At 40.3% G+C, this 18,917-nt stretch overlaps 1 protein-coding gene across 5 annotated transcripts in view; it reads right to left on the reverse strand.

Annotated features, from left to right (window-relative positions):
* Positions 1-365: 365 nt before the first annotated feature.
* Positions 366-18,917, reverse strand: part of pou6f2 (POU class 6 homeobox 2) — a 581,389-nt gene continuing 562,837 nt past the window's right edge. For all 5 annotated transcript variants that reach the window (XM_043688935.1, XM_043688932.1, XM_043688930.1 and 2 more), the window contains one exon: positions 366-4,885. In XM_043688935.1, the coding sequence (XP_043544870.1) occupies positions 4,381-4,885 (505 nt within the window). In that variant the 3' untranslated portion in view covers positions 366-4,380. The remainder of the gene's footprint in view (positions 4,886-18,917) is intronic.

The following is an 18,917-nucleotide window of genomic DNA, read 5'->3' on the forward strand; positions in this document are numbered from 1 at the left end:
TTCTCTCCCTTAACTGTGACCTGTAGTTATAAGCTTAAAGCTAAAAGATAGTAATAAAAAAAGCACAAAAAACCTAAAGAAACTGGCCCATTTGGTGTCACACTTGTGATGTTAACATAATGTTAGTCAGTTGAATAGAACTCCCTCCTCTCATAAAATCAACAGTTGTCTATAAATTTGGAAGCTGTTACAGAAGGACCATGACAGATCATACTTACTTGGGTCGATCATTTCCCCTGCAACCACTCTGAAAACATCTTCTCCAATCTGGGGGAATCAACATGAAATCACACAAACAGCAAAGCTAAAATGTCCATGAAATAACCATTTAAAAAAAAATCATTTCAAATGTTTTGTTTATTTTTATGGTACAAAGTAAAAGTGACAGATCTGAAGCTGTTCAGAAATACACAAAGTGCAGCTTAACTGACCATACAGATATTGCTGTAGATAAAGTACAGTATTTTCAGTCTATAAAAGGTAAGCAACCTGTGCAGGTAAGTCAGCTTTGGTTTAAGTGTCTGAGCAGTAAGGATCTTGACCTGGTGAATTTGGTCTCTGGCTCCAGTTTTTAACCTCCATTCCATTGAATTTCCAACAGGATAATCTTCTTACTGTCAGTGTAACAGTGGTGCATTTCACACCCAAACTCTCTGCAGCAATTTATTTGAGTGACCCTGGCAACAATAGTATAGCTTTTTGCAAAATGTTATTTTGCAAATGAATTAATGGACACTGTGCTACACATAGAGCTTTCTTAATTTATAAACAAGCAAACACATGACGTTCACATTCAGCTGAGAACAATGCAAACTTCAACCCAAATAGATTTTACTCAATTGATTAAAGTCTAACAAGAAATTTAGTGGTTTTGAATGTTGTAATTTAGGGTTCTAGAAGTAGAGTGTTGAGGTAAAGCATTTATAAAGAGATTTAAAAAGTAACAGTTTAATATTGTGAGATTGTCTGTAATATCGAGCCACATCTATACAATGTGCATATACCTATACCCATATACTCTGAGCTTTGGTCCAGCATTGATAAGATGAGCAAAGGCATTTTTATTCTATATTTGGTTACAGCTTGAGTTACATTAAGCCTCTACTTATCTTCCTCAGTTTCATTCAGTATGCCTCATTTCCATTAATGTGGTAGAAATGAGTCAAATGAGTTAAACCTTTTCAAACATTAGATTCTTCAGAATCTCTTACCTTGTATCTATACTTAAAAAAGATGCTGAAGGGGACAGACATATACAAATGAGTACTAAAAAAGGGGTAAAGAAATATGGATTTAATATAAGATGAAAATGAATGTAAACAGCAGCTATCTGAACTGCAAAGTCTCTCTTGAGGGCCAGCGGTGGTCTTGTAACATTGGTTTACTTCTTTTTACAATGGTTGTACATTTTGTCTATGATTGGACTGCTACATCATGGAAAAAAATCTACCTATAATCCAAATGGCAAATATAATCAAGAGATTGGTAAGCAATCCTGTCTAGCAATTATCTTATCAGTCCCATTCTCATCATGAGATTGTTGTATTATACAGTTCCATAAAACCACCCTAAAAGGCAGTAACTTATTAGGCAAGATGTCATTTTGGAACATGTTATGACCATTAAGCCTTGAGTAGCAAATGGTTGATAAGACCTTCAAGTGGCAGTGGGCTTAATACCCAGAAAACATTATCACTTTGTTTTCCTCAGTTTCTGCATTTATGATTTTCTCTCCTCTGTCATGCTGGGTGATGTCCTCTTTGAAAAGACATGTCCTTTTTTGACACATATATGGTTTCAGACACCCCTATACTTATTTGAAATGTTCAGTGTCCTCCATAACAATGTCATCCTATTATTCATTACTTGACCTGTAATTTTTAATTGTTGTCCAATCCTATTCAGCATTTGGATAAACAATAATTCACCAGATATCTGTATGTTACAGTGTTACAAGTATCAATCATAGCCTTAGCCATCTTGTACTTACTGTCTGGAACTCTGTCCCTGAGTTCTTACACATTGAAAGACATTCTCAAAACCAATTATGTTGATCAAGCATTCACTCATCTGTTTACTTGTTCTCTGTACTCTCTGTAAGTAATTTCTACTTAACTCTTTTGCACATTGCATTGCTTTGAATCATAACCAAAATTAATTCCCTTCAATGCATATAGTTATTAAGCTTGTTCAATAAATAAGCATATGTTTGTGCCAATCCAACTGGTTAAAATTCTACTGATGTGGAATAATCATTATGGTTCTTGTACAATATCTTATTTGATCTTGAATTAAGAGAGGATGGACAGGATGCAAACTGTAGTAAGAGTTACCTACTCATTAAGGAATTTTACTATTCAAAATCAAGCATTATGTGGGTTACAATTTCCACAAAAACATTCTTATTGTTTATCCATTTTGGATGTACACTGATGACTAATTTATATTAGAATCAAGATGAAATACATTTAGAAAAAAATCTAGTTGGTGCCAGGAAATTTGATTAAAAATCAATATTTTCATAATATTGGCAAACTGGTTATTTACCCTGCTTGATGTTTTCAATATTCACATCTCTATCTTCATAACATTATTCTTAACCAACCCATTTGGACTTGTTATGATACATATTCAGGATAGGTGGGACTCAAATCTGATGTAGGAACACTGCCACTAAGCCTCAAGTTCTTACTTCAGTCTCTATGCATAAACTGAAACTCTCAAGGTTTGGCCTAAATATAATTAGCAAAATTCAGAAAAAACAAAACAGCTGAATACTGCAATTCTCACAAACTTTGAACTACAATGCAAAATAATCATGTGTCATTTCTGTTTTTGGCATTTAAAGCTGGTAATAGTTGTGGAAAGAAGATTCAGAAAAGTATGCTACAGATGTGTCATTAAATCATCTGATAAACACAAGGCCTCATGCTACTGGAAAATAAAGACTTGGAATTCATTCTCAATTGTGTGTGTGCAATGCTCTCTTCTATAAACTAACTTTGGTCATGAATTATGAGCATTGTGAGAACCAGTGTTCCTGGGATGTTGTTAAAACCCCTCATAGTTTAAGTACTTTGTATGCCTTTTAAACATTTGCTACATTAACCAAGTAACATGATTCTTAGATGATGTCTTTTTAGCATGGTTAAATGAAACAGAAGAGACATTAGATCTATAATGAAAGAATATGTCTATATGTGCGCCTGTATATTTATGTACATGTCTGTTTGTGTGTGTGTCTGTGTATGCACATGGGTGATTCGATGAGTTTCCATTCTTATATGGAAAACTTTTAAGTGTTAAGTAATTTAAAGTTCAGGATAAATGTGAGCTGTAAATAATCTGGTGACCAGGCACTGTAACTCTGTGCTTCAGTTTAGACACTGCTGTAATACATCTTCTGAATAAATAAGTCTGATGACAGCCCTTATTATGGTCATGTCCCAGTCCTAATTTCTCACTTAACCTTTGTCATGTTTCACTTAAATAGTATGATATTGAAATTCTTTGGCTAACAGGCTTTGGAAAAAGATTGCTTTGCACACAAAATTTACACCGATGTTGCAATTACACAAACAACTGAGGTTGTGGTACAAGACTGCTAAATAGAATCGCTTCACACTGGTGGCCATTTTTGTAAAGAAGGGACAACCAACATTACATGACTGGCAATGTGCACAATTCCCTTTTGTTTTGCACTACTAAAATACAGTGCAATTTAAAATCCATCACACAGAAACACTGGCAACTGCCAAATTACATAGAAATTGTTGGCATACGAACATTTCTGGTTTTACAATAGCACAGAAGAAAGACAAAGTGACAACCTTATAATAATGGCTTCTACAGTTGTGTTAACCCAACACGACAAATGGACACAATCTGTGAACGAGAAAAAAGTAATTCATCCATTTTCTTTTGTAATTACAAATGTAAAAATTTTAACACAATATACACTCAAAAACAGTAGGCTATTAACTTGATTCTGGTGCTTTGCTTCTGACTTTGGTTAACAGATTAATATTAATGCAGCACTTTGTACCTGACAATGACAGGCACTAATTCGGATGTTGTTTTTGTGTGAAATACAGAGCTCTCTGTAACTCATAGAAGGTTTTCTCAGTCAAATATTTTACAGTTCATGAAATGTCTATTTGGTTCAGTTTCAGTCAGCTAAATGACTGGGGGTTCTTTAATTTCATTAAAACTAATTCTACTGCACAATAATGTGTCGCGCTGTTTTCTTCAATAGTAAACTCAATGGACAGTCTGGAAATGTGTCAACACAGCAGTTTGCAGTCTTTTACTTGCAGGAGATGTACAAGGACTTTCCCAAAGATGTCTGCATCATGAATTACTGGTGGACAGTTTTTAGTTTTAGGAGGTTTCTTCAAAAGAGTCTGTGAGTGGTTCCATGGCCAGGCCTGTCGACGACTCGGATTGTTTTAAGCGTTTAATTGTGTTTTTCAACGCTTGTCTCTTGTTGCAGAACCAAACTCTAACTACCTCCCGATCATAATTCAGTTTCTCAGCAATTTCTGTCATTTCCTGCCCTGATGGGTGTGTATTCTTTTCAAAGTGGGCATTTAAGATCTCCAGGGCCTGGGGAGTGAAAGATGTCCGCCGCTTGCGCTTTTTGGAGGGTTCACTGCCGATAAATTCAGTTAGATTCTGCATTCCTGCTCGGTGGCGGGCCTCAGCCTCAGCCATCCACCGTTCAAGAACGGGCTTAATCTTCTGGGCACTTTTAGGGGTGATGTCCAGCTTTTCGAACCTGGCAGGATACAAAAGGCCAGGGTTCAGTTTGGCTGTCAGACTGCTAGCTATAGAGCTCTCTTGGGTATCCTGTGGTAGGAAAAAGTGGCTTCTCAGGATGGTGTGTCTGAGGAAAGTTGAGAAAGAACAGTCTTACTCTGATGCTCTGCCAGGGTGGGATCCTACTGATTAATTAATGGGCAGAGATATTTAGAACTGGCCCTGCAATGTTACATGAAGACCATTGGCCAGTACGAGTTAATCTTAAAATATGATTTTAGCAATTCACAAACAACTTACATCAGCTTTATGCATGTTTAACAGATATCAATATTCTTCTCCAAAATATAACAAATATAAGTATTTACATATTTTCTTGAGTTAACAATGTTTCTACATCATTTGCACAGTCAGTCACACAACAAATGGCATTAAATCTTATTTCAACGTGGAGGGAAGAAAAAGCATGCAGACAAGAACAAAGAACAAAACATTTTCCTTCAAATTACTCATTACAATAGGAGCAAAGGCTCGATTGAGCCTTCAGACTCTGGCATTCCACTCACAGTAATCAGAATAGGAATAGGAAAAGGGAACTTTGCTCAGGGGAGCCTGGTTTCCAACTCAGTGCATGGTCAATCATTCGAGATGCAACGGAGCCACACATTTTTGACTAATTTTGTCTCATCAGCACTGTAACAGGATGTATTTCATGATAGGTTCTGCAAAGGTCCTTAAACTAACTTAATCACGGTCTATAAGGCATTTGAGTTTTTCTCTATAAGGATACTATACTGTAATATTAAATTATTGATTCAGCCAAAATGATAATTTATCAAACTTTAAAATAAATTAATTGTACTAATTCAGTTGTAAAAGTGGAAAAGAGGATATTTTCTGAAGGGCTTAACTGCTTTTATTTGGTCTAAAATAAGTGCTGATTGATTTTTTAAAAAAATCTTTAGATACCAACCATGGACCTTCAAAGAAAGACCAAAGTTAATTCTATTGTCAATCAAAACATTTTACAAACTAGTGGATAAGGGGTGCATGGAGCTGGTGCTAATGGAGTGTGCCCAAGATGGTAGTGCCCACCATCTAACATGTCAGTCTTTTGGAGCAAGTGGAGAGTTGAGCCTGCCAGTAACCAGCTCTTTATTCTATGTATTAGAATAGAAGCATATAATACAGAAGCAAAGAAGTTATGATTAATCTTACAAAAATGTTGGTTCAGCCTTAGCTGGAATATTATGTTCCAATCTTGACACCATTCTTCAGGAAGGATGTGAGGGTTTTCACAAAGATTCAGAAAAGATTTGTGAGAGTGGTTCCATATGTGAAGGGCTTACATTGACAGATTTGAGAATCAGGAGTTACTATTCTTTGGGAAAACAAGGTGTGTACTAATTTGATTGCATTGTTAAAATCATGAGGGGTCCAAGCTAAACAGAAGTTACATCCACTGGCAGAGTGTTGAGAACCAGAGAAGACAGATTTAAAAGGATAAACAAAAGAACCAAAAGTGACATGAGGAAAAAGGTCTTTGTGCAGAGTGCAGTAATAACGTGGAACCCACAACCTGATAGTATAGTGGAGGAAGATTCAGTTGTAGTTTTTAAAAAGGAATTGGATAAGTATTTACACAGAAAGAAAATTGCAAGTCTTTGGGGAGAAAGCAGAGAACTAGAACTAATTAAATTGCTTTAAAGAGAATAACACACAAATGGTGTAACCATTCTATGTATTTTGAATCGTCAGGAAGATGTCAGGATGGGAAACTATATTTATGAGAAGAAATCTGTAGATGAAGTGATATCCACCGAAGCATAGAAGGCTATGAGAAGATATCATAAAGGTTATTTTCAATATGAATAAGAAAATACTGTTTCATCTGATTAGGGAGTCAACTCAGGGCTCATCAATTTAAAATGAACTCCAATAGTCAGAAGAGAGGTTAAGAGAAATTAAGAAGGTTAAAGAGATATTAGACAATGGAATACTTTGTTGTAGGGAATGGCTGAGCTATGAGTGCTATATCTTTTAAGGGAAAGGTAGCTGAACATTTGAAATAGAGGAAGTTTGAGAAAAGTGCAGGGAAGTGGGATTAGTTTTGGGTTGCTTTGGCAAGGACAGGTATAAGGACAGACAAAATGATTTGAATAAGCTCCCATGCTATAATAGTTGAGGCTCAGTGATCTCAATGAATGAGCTGGATGGATTACTATCAGTGTACAGTGCACACTGTGTATAGTATAACCCTGATGTTAATGATTGTGCAGTTTTTGCAAAACAAAACTTTATCTTCCATTTTAGAACGAAAAAAGATGAAGTCTAAATATTATCACTAGAAGAACAAAGGCCTCCATCTACATTGCAAAATGCTATGATTCCACGATTGAAGCAGACACAAAATTACATTTAAAAGAAAATTATAAATATTTGAAAAGCAAGTATAACTGAGAATATAGGGAAGATAAGGGAAGTCCAATTGAAGACTTGGTTCTGGCCTGGTCTTTTTGGATACTGTAATTTTTATCATCTGGATTTTAACATAATTAAGACCTATAATGACACTGTCTCCTCTCCGCTCCACCCACCCTCCTAATATCGCTGGAAAAAGGCCCAGTCGATTTAAATAGCCAGGCCACATTTGCATTTTCTTCTTTAGTTTCCCTCCTGTCTGGAAACAGCAGCTGGTTGACAGGCAGGAGCACCACGAGGTGGAGGGAGGTTGTCCCCAGGACCAAAGGAACCTCCTTGCGAGAGATAAGAGACAAGGGAGGGCTTTCAAGGGCGTCTCGTACAAACAGTGAAAAGGGACTATGGAGAAAGAGCATAACATTGGCAGCAAGTCCTATGAAGAACTTTAGTTTCCAATCTATCCAGGTTATGCTGAGTGGACAGGGCTCAAACCATCCCAATGAAACTCTGAATTTGAACCATATATTGCAACTCACTGCCTTACTTCTTTATTCAAGTGGACATGGTAACTAAGTTGGTAAAAACAAGGACTGCAGATGCTGGAAACCAGAGTCTAGAATAGAGTGGTGCTGGAAAAGCACAGCAGGTCAGGCAGCATCCGAGGAGCAGGAAAATTGACGTTTCGGGCAAAAGCCCTTCATCATGGTAACTAAGTAGCAGACCATGTACCCTTCTTCATCATGGTAACTAAGTAGCAGACCATGTACCCTTGATTCCAAATGTTTCAAGTTGACTATCCATTCCAACCTTCTATACTTTGATGCCCTTCCAAAATATAAACTCTAGTTGTTAGATCTGAGTTCCTTTCAGCTGTTCAGTCATTCATTTTCTGGAAGCTGAGAAAGATTATCCAAATGGAGGACACTTGGTATCTTACAGCAGTCCATTAATCAATTAATTTGGTTGAATAATTCTTATTCTATCTCTTTAACTGTAACCTTCAACATGTAGCATTTTTCTGCACAACTATACTGTTGAAATGTATCATTGTCACTGTATATAGTGGCCTGTTCTACCGTACAATATTCAGCAATCTGCTTGTGTATCAAATGATGATCGTTGAAGGCTTTAACACTTGACCATGTTGTTCTGTAAAAGTGACCACACTAATAACAGTGCTAATTTGTAGGATGATGAGATGCTGCACTTGACATTACCATTACTCATCCAGGAAGGTGACTCATGGTTACAATACTGTATAGCTTTGTGTAAGCATTATATCTGGTTCTGCACTACATCCAAGTAAGCCTTGCATAATAGCTGATATCATTACTGTACTAGTCTGCTTAAAACGCCTTATAAACTCATTAATAAAGGAAGCAGCTACTTGAACATCACACACCAGACATGAAGTGTCCTGTTTTGATGCTTTAACATATTAGTATACAAAATGGGTAGCTGTAGTGACTGTGTAAAGTAAGTAATATTTACCTTTCTCTCTATTTACACCATATGTACAATGGGTGATCAATCTGGCTAATCATTTAACAGGTATGGAGCATAGTATACATGGGTGTATAGTGGGTGAGCTGTATAGGTGCAGTATCTACATATGGGGGTTTGCAGGTACCTAGATCCACAATGGTCAGTGTGTAATGGGTAGGTTCCATATAATGGTTGGAGTGTACCAGTGGGCAGATTCCTAGGTACCGGGTATACCGGCATAGAAAATAGGATGAGTAGGCCATTCAGCCCATTGAGTCTGCTCTGCAATTAAACATGATCATGGCAGATCCTTTATCGAAATGCCATACTGCCACTCTCTTCCCATATCCCTTGATACCTTTAGCTTCTAGAAATCTATTTTTTTCTAAATATGTTAAGTAACTTTGTTTATGTTCCCACAGCCTTCTCTCATGGAAAGGTCTACAGGTTCACCATCCCTGAGTGAACAAATGTTTCCTCATCTCAGTGTAAAATGGCCTACGTGAGACTCTGATCCTTGTTCTAGAACCCATCCTGCCCTCTCCCCACAGCCAAGGGAAGCATTATCCTCACTTCCTGTCTGTCCAATCCTGTCAGAATGTGATATTTTTCAATGAGATTCCCTCATTTTCTTTAAAATTCCAGTGAATACAGGCCCATTCAACCCAATCTCTCCTCACAGGCAACCCAACAATTCCAAGAATAAAGGATGGGAATTATAGACTGAGGGTGTATAAAAGACGGACTCTATAGGTACAGGGTTCTATAGCGTGTTAAAAAAAAAACTACTGACCAGTAGCATGCTTAGCAAGGGACTCAAATTCAATCCAGGTAAGTATGAATTACAGCTACCAAACACTTTCAAAACGGAGGCACGTTCCGGATTTTGCATAGCTCTGGAACTGTTTATAGTGGATATTCTGAGAAGGAGGAAAGAAGAGCAATGGAGCAGCAGGCCAGGGAGAGGACTTCCCATTCTTGAATATGGTGCAGAAGGTTTAAGAGTGGAACTGGAGTAGAGGAGAGGAGAGAGGTTATTTTTCCAAACATTTGAAAAGGAACAGGAGCATAGTCACTGAGGTCAATGCACAGACCTTATAGACCATGGCAACAGCACAGGAAAAAGTTCAATAATCTCACATTAGTGGTCAAAGCCAGTGAATGCATCTTTAAATACATTAACCTCTCACGCTGTTCAACATACCACGACCCCACCAGCAATTTCTAGAAATAAGAAGTCATGTCTAATATTCGTTTGCTCCATTTCATCCTTACCATGCTTATCTATATACCTCCAGTTAATAACCTATAATGGTTATGTCACCCATGCAATTGGCAATATACTCATTGACACTCTTCCCCGTCTCTTACAGAACAAAGAGACACTTCGAGAAGAGTAGTGAAGAACAACGAGGAAAACTGCATGATTGCTACCTCTCAAACTCTTTGAGGTCAAGCAGTTATTGAGGCCAATATGATCAGTGATGTTGAAACAATCCAAGATCAAGGCATGTTCCTGCCTGACTCACCTTCTTGAAACTCACTTCTCCACAGTCTGGTATTAAGTGTAAAAGGTTGATGCTGTAACTTCACACTTCTTGCTTTCTATTTAATTACCCCTCCCTCAGCCCAATATTCCCTTTCTTCCTTTATAATTTTAGATACTCAAGTCTTGCTACCTGGTTAGTCACTGCAGCCTGATGGTGAAGAACAAAAGCAAGAATACACTCCTGAAGAAGCACCATTGTTTGATCTGATAGTTGTAGCTATCAGTTCCTATATTGGCATTGGAGATACTTCAGAGGCAGGATCTGTAAATGGTGAGTCACTGGGGACAGGTGGGTGGCCTACAAGGCCAGGTGGAAAGGATCCTGAAGAAGGACTTATGCCCGAAACGTCGATTCTCCTGCTCCTTGGATGCTGCCTGACATGCTGCGCTTTTCCAGCAACACATTTTTCAGCTCAGGTGGAAAGGATAGCTTGTAAGCTAGCTCCCCATGAATATGGGATCACTCATGAATTCTGCTGCAAAGGATGAGGATGGGAACTTCATTCAGGCATTAAACAGCAAAAAAACTGATGGCCATGTTAACAGGAATACCTGGTGCATTGGCAACACTGCTATGGAACCTGTTATTCAATGTCATGGCGCATGGAGGCAGCCAATTTCAACAAGGGGCAAAATTTATACAGAGCTTAGAGCCCATCCTTTCCAATATGGAAGGTCTGGCCAACCCATGGTAGATTAGCTGTAATTCAGCATCTGGTGACCAACGTTTCAGCTTCTGTGGCAGCATCGGCAGAAAGGTCATGAGATTTCACGACAATCCAGTGACCTGTGCTCCAACACATTAGTGGGATTACTAAGGCACTGCTCCTGAGACAGGCAGTGGCTTTGTGGAGTACAAACCTGCTATTTCACTTTCCCATCAATAATGCTACACTTGTGTCCTTGCTGCTACCTCACAGCCAGTCCTGATTGCTCCAAAAGAAAGTTGCACAGATGCTGAAAATCTGAAATAAAAACAGAACATGTTGGAAATACTCAGCAGGTCAGGCAGCATCTGTGGGGAGAGAAACAGAATTAATGGCCAGAGCTGCCTCAACCCCCACCATACCTCTGGGAGGGGGATGGCAATGGGCAGTCGATAAAAGTGGTTGGCAGCTGTTGTTTCTGTTACACTTGCCTTCCAATCACCAGACTGGTCCTGACGAAAGCTACTTGATGTACCTTGATAACCAGTCTCCTCCACAGCTCCTCAATGGAGACCAGCTGTAATCCCAGTCTTGGTTATAGCCATTGATTGTAGGCTCTTCTACCATAAAGAAGCAGAAGTCACTTTCTCAGGCAATGAACTTCCAGTGGACAATAAGCTATGGTAGCAAGTTCCCATCTTTCCTTGCCTTTTGATGCAGAGAATAGGGCAATCACCTCCACTAGAATGCCTGGCCAATGTTTTAATTTGATGACCTTTCCATGAGAAATATTTTGCTGGTTGACAGGATTGGTTACCACATGGTTCTGCCAGGAATGGTGCCTATGTGTGGTCATCTGGCAGAGAACAAAGAACAAAGAAAATTTGCAGCCCAGGAACAGGCCCTTTGGCCCTCCAAGCCTGAGCTGATCCAAATGTACAGTCTAAACCTGTCAGTCAATTCCTAAGCATCTGTATCCCTCTGTTCCCCACCTACTCATGCATCTGTCCAGATGCATCTTAAATGAATCTACCGTGCCTGCCTCTACCACCTCTGCTAGCAATGTGTTCCAAACGCCCACCACCCTATGAGGTACATAGCAGGTAGCCTTTGTTGTTCTATAACCACTTTCAGCTTCAATGTGACTTTCAGAATGGGTGGTGATAAAAGTTGAAAAGTGTGGCACTGGAAAAGCACAGCAGGTCAGGTAGCATCCAAGGAGCAGAAGAATCAATGTTTCGGGCATAAGCCTTCAAAAGCATTGTGACTGCTACCAAGATAGCATGCATTCACCAAAATAATGCTTTGTATGTGCTTCTACATCAACTCTGCAATGAGTGAGTGGAAGGGTTTGTAGCTCTGGTACACTCCTATTGAGATCCACCGCCAGCAAAGTAATTGTGTGTGTGTCACTCTTTCAATATATAGGACTGAAGCCTTTTCTACCGGTGTACAGACCTTAGTGACCTCCCTGGTACAGCAATGCAGAATGAACTGAGAAACAAAGATGATACAAAGCTGGGTGGCAGGATGAAATGTGATGAGGATGTTAGGAGATTACAGGGTGACCTGGACAAGTTAGGTGAGTGGGCAGATGCATGGCAGATGCAGTTTAATGTGGATAAATGTATGGTTATCCACTTTGGTAGCAAGAACAGGAAGGCAGACTACTACCTCAATGGAATCAATTTAGGTAAAGGGGCAGTAATGAGAGATCTGGGTGTTCTTGTACACCAATCAATGAAGGCAAGCATGCAGGTACAGCAGATAGTGAAGAAGGCTAATAGCATGCTGGCATTCATAACAAGAGGGATTGAATATGGAAGCAAAGAGGTTCTTCTGCAGCTGTACAGGGATTATGAAAGGATTGGACACTCTGGCAGCAGGAAACATATTTCCACTGATGGGTGAGTGCCGAACCAGAGGACACAGCTTAAAAATACAGGGTAGACCATTTAGGACAGAGATGAGGAGAAACTTCTTCACCCAGAGAGTGGTGGCTGTGTGGAATGCTCTGCCACAGAGGGCAGTGGAGGCCCACTCTCTGGATTCATTTAAGAAAGAGTTGGATAGAGCTCTCAAAGATAGTGGAATCAAGGGTTATGGAGATAAGGCAGGAACAGGATACTGATTAGGAATGATCAGCCATGATTATATTGAATGGTGGTGCAGGCTCGAAGGGCTGAATGGCCTACTCCTGCACCTATTGTCTATTGTCTATTGTCTAAATGTTGGTGTTGTCATTAGCATCAGTCTGGAAAAACCCTGATGTTTAGAAATTGGGGACGATAATGATCTTTAAGATCACTAGCAGCATCTTCCAGACTCTGTCCTATGGTTGCAGGTCTGTTGGAGGAGGTAGAATTGTTCATTGAAGCACAGTCACATCACACACTCCTCCTGATTGAGATGGAGATAGAAAAGATGATCAGAGGAGCTTGTGGTTGGCCCCTAACCTTCAGACGCGAGCCCTCCTCTTCTTCCCTCTTCACACAGCTTCTCCCCTCGGCTGCCTGCTCCTTCCATCTGAAGTGCTGCATATTCTCTCCGTGTCTGCGTGGGTTTCCTCCGGGTGCTCTGGCTTCCTCCCACAGTCCAAAGATGTGCAGGTTAGGTGGATTGGCCATACTAAACTCCCCATACTGCTAGGAGCGTTAGTCAGAGGGAAATGAGTCTGGGGTGGGTTACTCTTCGGAGGGTCGGTATGGACTTTTGGGTTGAAGGCCTGTTTCCACACTGTAGGGAATCTAATCTAATTATAAGAACATAAGAAATAGGAGCAAGAGTTGACCATTTGATCCATCTACCATTCAATATGATCATGACGAACCCTCAGTTTTAACTCGACTTACCTATCTTCTCCCCATATCCCTTGATTCCCTGAGAGACCAAAAATCCATTTTTTCTCAGCCTTAAATATGTTCCACACAGCATCATGAAGTATCCGTAAGTCTCTGCAGTAGAGAATTTGAAACATTCACAACCTCTGGGTGAAGAAATTTCATTGAATCTTTATCCTAAATGATTGCCCCCCCCTTATCTTAATACCCTGTCCCCTAGTTCTAGATTCTTCAGTCAGCAGAAAGAAATCTCTTACTGTCCATCCTGTTAAGCCACTTCAGAATCTTATATTTTTCAATTAGATATCCTCTCATTCTTCTAAATACTAGAGGACTAGGAGGTCCAATTTATTGAGGCTTTCATCACAGACAACACTCTCATCTCATCTAGAGATGCTTTCATGGATTAGATTAGATTTTTTAGATTACATTACAGTGTGGAAACAGGCCCTTCGGCCCAACAAGTCCACACCGACCCGCCAAAGCGCAACCCACCCCTACATTTACCCCTTACCTAACACTACGGGCAATTTAGCATGGCCAATTCACCTAACCTGCACATTTTTGGACTGTGGGAGGAAACCGGAGCACCCGGAGGAAACCCACGCAGACACGGGGAGAATGTGCAAACTCCACACAGTCAGTCGCCTGAGGTGGGAATTGAACCCGGGTCTCTGGCGCTGTGAGGCAGCAGTGCTAACCACTATGCCACCGTGCCGCCCATTACTTCTAAAGTTAGTATATCATTCCTCAAAAATGGAGTTCTCAAAAGCATACAATACTCCAAGTTTAGACTAATCAACATATTTTACAATTGTAATAAGAAGTCTTTATTCTTGTATCAAATTCCCTTGTAATAAAGGTACCTTTATTGATCCTATTTGCTTATTGTATATGCATGCTGACTTTCTGAGCTTCTTTTCTGAGTATACCCAAGGGACTCTGACATTTACAAGTTTCACATTGTTTAAAAAGTACAATGTAGTTTGCTTTTCTACTCTTATAGTGAAAATGAATATCCTCACCCTTCCCTTCATTATACTTAATCCTCGTTGTGGTTCTGTTCGCCGAGCTGGGAATTTGTGTTGCAGACGTTTCGTCCCCTATCTAGGTGACATCCTCAGTGCTTGGGAGCTTCCTGTGAAGTGCCAGGTACTTCCTAGAGGCACGGCATTCATCCACAGATTCAATCAATAAGCACATCGATCTGGACCCAATATACCGACCACTGCAACGGACAGCTAGAACTGACAACCGGAAGCGGCAGATTCAAACCACTACAAATGCCAGAGGAAAGATCACAGAAGTGCTTCACAGGAGGCTCCCAAGCACTGAGGATGTCACCTAGACAGGGGACGAAACGTCTGCAACACAAATTCCCAGCTCGGCGAACACAACCACACCAACGAGCACCCGAGCTACAAATCTTCTCACAAACTTTGAATATTTAATCCTCACCCTGTTGTCCATTCAATTTACCTGTCTGCCTCTCTTTGCAGCAACACTGGATCCTCCTCACAGCTTACACTCCCACAGACAGTTGTTTAGAAACTTAGATACATTTCTCTGCCTCTTCATCTGAGTAATTAACATAAATAGTAAATGGCTGAAGTCCCTACGCTGATCCTTGTGGTTCTCCACTAGTCACAGCTTGCTGACTTGAAAATGCCCTTCTCCCTCTTTCCTATCCAATCACTAACTCTATTTCCATGCTAATACATTATTTCTAACTCAGCCTGCTCTTACTTTGCACATTAACTTTCTGGATGGTACCTTACTCATTGCCTTTTGGAAATCTACTGTATCTACTGTTCTCCCTTTATCTCTTCTTCTAGTTACATTCTCAAAAACATTAAATAAGCATGATTTCCCTTTTGTAAAATGTGGTTAACATTGCCTGATCATACCATGGTTTTCTAAATGCACCTGAGGGTTTCCTTAATAATTGGTTCCAACACTTCCTGATAATATTTGGCTGGCTATTTGAACTACAGGTTCCCTGTTTCTCTCACCCTCCTTTCTTGGAAAGCACAGTTACATTTAACAGACCTGTGAGGTCCAGAATAGCAGACTAAATGTGAATGCAATGTCAGACAATGAATGGGATCATAACCTGCCCACTCTGCATGCTTCCAACACATTCACAGGATTCCTGGCCTATCACTGTTCCTGAAATAATGATTTCAGCAGTCCACATTGAAAAATGACTCGGAGGACCGATGATACTTTTTTGAAGTCCAGCTTCATAAACAGTGACACAAATGAGGCAAATTATGTAGTCACGTAACAGGCAGGATGAATAATGAGAACGGTGTAAATAGGGGGTTTAATATAATAGGAGGGATGAATTAGGGTTGTATATGGATAACTGACTCCAATATTAATTATAGCATGTGCATAACATCAGAAGTAAACACAAACTTCATCAAGCCTAACCAAATGGTTGCAATACAGCTACAACACTCACATCCATACAGGAAAGTAAAAAAAAAAATCACCAAACTACATCCTGACCCCAAAAATGCAAGATAAAACTAATCAGATCAATTACCACCCCCCCAAACTATTCACAATTATTAACAAAAAGATGAAAGTAACAACATTGCTAACGAATGACAGCTATTCAATAATGACCTGCTCACCAACGGTCAAGACAACTGCATTAGAATCATAGATTACCTACAATGAAGAAAGAGGCCATTTGGCCCATTGAGTCTACACTGACTCTACAAACAGCATCCCACTCAGACCCAACCCCTGATTCCATCCCCACAGCCCAGCATAGGGTGTTTACCATGGCTAGGCCACCCAACCTTTGCATTCCTGGACACTACGGAGCAATTTTTAATATGGCCAATCCACCAGTGCACAACTTTGGATTTTGGAAACCAGAGAAGCCAGAGGAATCCTATTTCAATCTTGCTCCAAACATGGACGATAAAGCTCAATTCCAGAGATGAGATTAGAGTGACACCAAGGCAGAACTTGACCTGAGTGGGACATCAAGGATCCTTAGTAAATCTAAAGTTAGTGGGAATCAGTGAAAAGGTCTTCAATGATTGCAATCATACCTAGCACAAAGGTTATGGTTGTTGGAGGCCAATCATTTCAAGGCCAAGATATGATTGCAGGAATTTCTGAGGGTTGTGTTTGAGTGTCCATCACCTAAAATATTCACTCCTTCCTTCACTGGAGCACAGTTACAGCTTTGCCATCCACAAGATATAGGGCAGCAACTCATCAGCATTTTTCACTTGGGTTACAACAGTCCTGATGCCACAAAATTACTAGATAGTCCCTTTTCTGTTCCCTTTAGACAATCTGTGGCTCTAATTGCAGGACTGGGTATTATCCAATACATAATCTTTTGTCTTTTCGGTTTTCAGTGCTCTGTCCCATCCAACTATATAACACACAGCCACATACACTCTGCTCTATTCTTACAGACCTGGTTCACTACCAGGAATTCTCTGCCAAATAATGCTATAGCCATCACAACATCCAAGGCTGCGGTAGGTCAAAAAGTTAAAAATCACACAACACCAGGTTAGAGTCCAACAAGTTTTTTTGGGGGGTCTTCTTCAGGTGACAACCACCTGAAGAAGGAGCAACGCTCCGAAAGCTAGTCCCTCCAAATAAACTGGTTGGACTATAACCTGGTGTTGCGTGATGTTTAACTTTGTCCACCCCAGTCCAACATCAGCACCTCCAAAATCGTACTTCAAAAAGACAGCTTAGAAACAGCTTGCCAAGACAATTAGGTCTGGACAAGATTCTACTTGCGAATATCTTTAGAGTTATAGAGTCATAGAAATGTACCACACAGAAACAGACCATCCGGTCCAACTTGTCCATGTTGACCAGATAGCCTAACTTAATCTAGTCCCATTTGCCAGCACTTGGCCCATATCCCTCCAAACCCTTCCAATTCATTTACCCATTCGGATGCCTTTTAAATGTTGCAATTGTACCAGCCTCCACTACTTCCTCTGGCAGCTCATTCTATATGCACACCACCCTCTGCATGAAAAAGTTGCCCCTTAGGTCCCTTTTATATCTTTTCCCTCTCACCCTACACCTATGCCCTCTAGTTCTGGACTCCCCCACTACAGGGAAAAGACTTTCTCTATTAATCCTATCCATGCCCATCATGATTTTATAAACCTTTTTGAGGTCATCCTTCAGCCTTCGACACTCTAGGGAAAACAGGCCCAGACTATTCAGTCTCTCCCTGTAGCCCAAATCCTCCAACCCTGACAAACATCCTTGTAAATCTTTTCTGAACCCTTTCAAGTTTCACAATATCATTCTGATAGGAAGGAGACCAGAATTGCACACAATATTCCAAAAGTAGCCTAACCAATGCCCTGTACAGCCGCAACATGATCTCCCAACTCCAATACATAATGGGCTGACCAATAAAGGAAAACATACCAAACACCTTCTTCACTATCCTATCTACCTTTGACTCTACATTCAAAGAGCTATGAACATGCATCCCAAGGTCTCTTTGTTTAGCAGCACTACCTAGGACCTATTAAATAAATACATCCTGTTCTGATGTGCTTTTCCAAAATGCAACACTTCTTATTTATATAAATTAAACTTCATTTGCCCCTCAGTCCATTTGTCCATCTGATCAAGATCTCGTAATCTGAGGTAACCTTCTTTGCTGTCCACTACACCTCCAATTTTGGGGTCATCTGCAAACATACTAACTATACCTCTGAAGCTCATATCCAAATCATTTACACGGGTACCTCGATTATCCAAATACTAATTATCCAAAAATCAGATTCTCCGAAGGAGATCTCGAGGTCCCAATAGAAACATCACATCAAAGATGTGTTTCCAGCACTGATCGCATCTTTTGTTTACAGTGATTAAATAGGCACAGTCTCCAAATGACTGATTTCCTGCCCTCTCTCTCTCTCTCCACTTTCCCTGGAGTTCTACAGAGGGGTGTACCCTAACCACCCTCCCCTTCCACCCTCTTCCCAGGAATAATGTCTCCAACATTGTCAAAATGTTGGAGTAAAAGGTTGTGTGTGTGGCTGTGAGTGTGTCTGTGTGCTATTTGGAGACTTACCCCACAAAGGCAGCTGCAACAGCAGCAGTCTTGTTGTTGATGTACAGTCCGGATGCCCTGGAGAGGGGGTCGGGGTGGCGGGGGGCTGTGTTGAGGGCGGGAGCTTTGTGCGGGGGGCGGCGGCAGGG

The sequence above is a fragment of the Chiloscyllium plagiosum genome, chromosome 4 (assembly GCF_004010195.1).
Source record: "Chiloscyllium plagiosum isolate BGI_BamShark_2017 chromosome 4, ASM401019v2, whole genome shotgun sequence".
NCBI lineage: Eukaryota > Metazoa > Chordata > Chondrichthyes > Orectolobiformes > Hemiscylliidae > Chiloscyllium > Chiloscyllium plagiosum.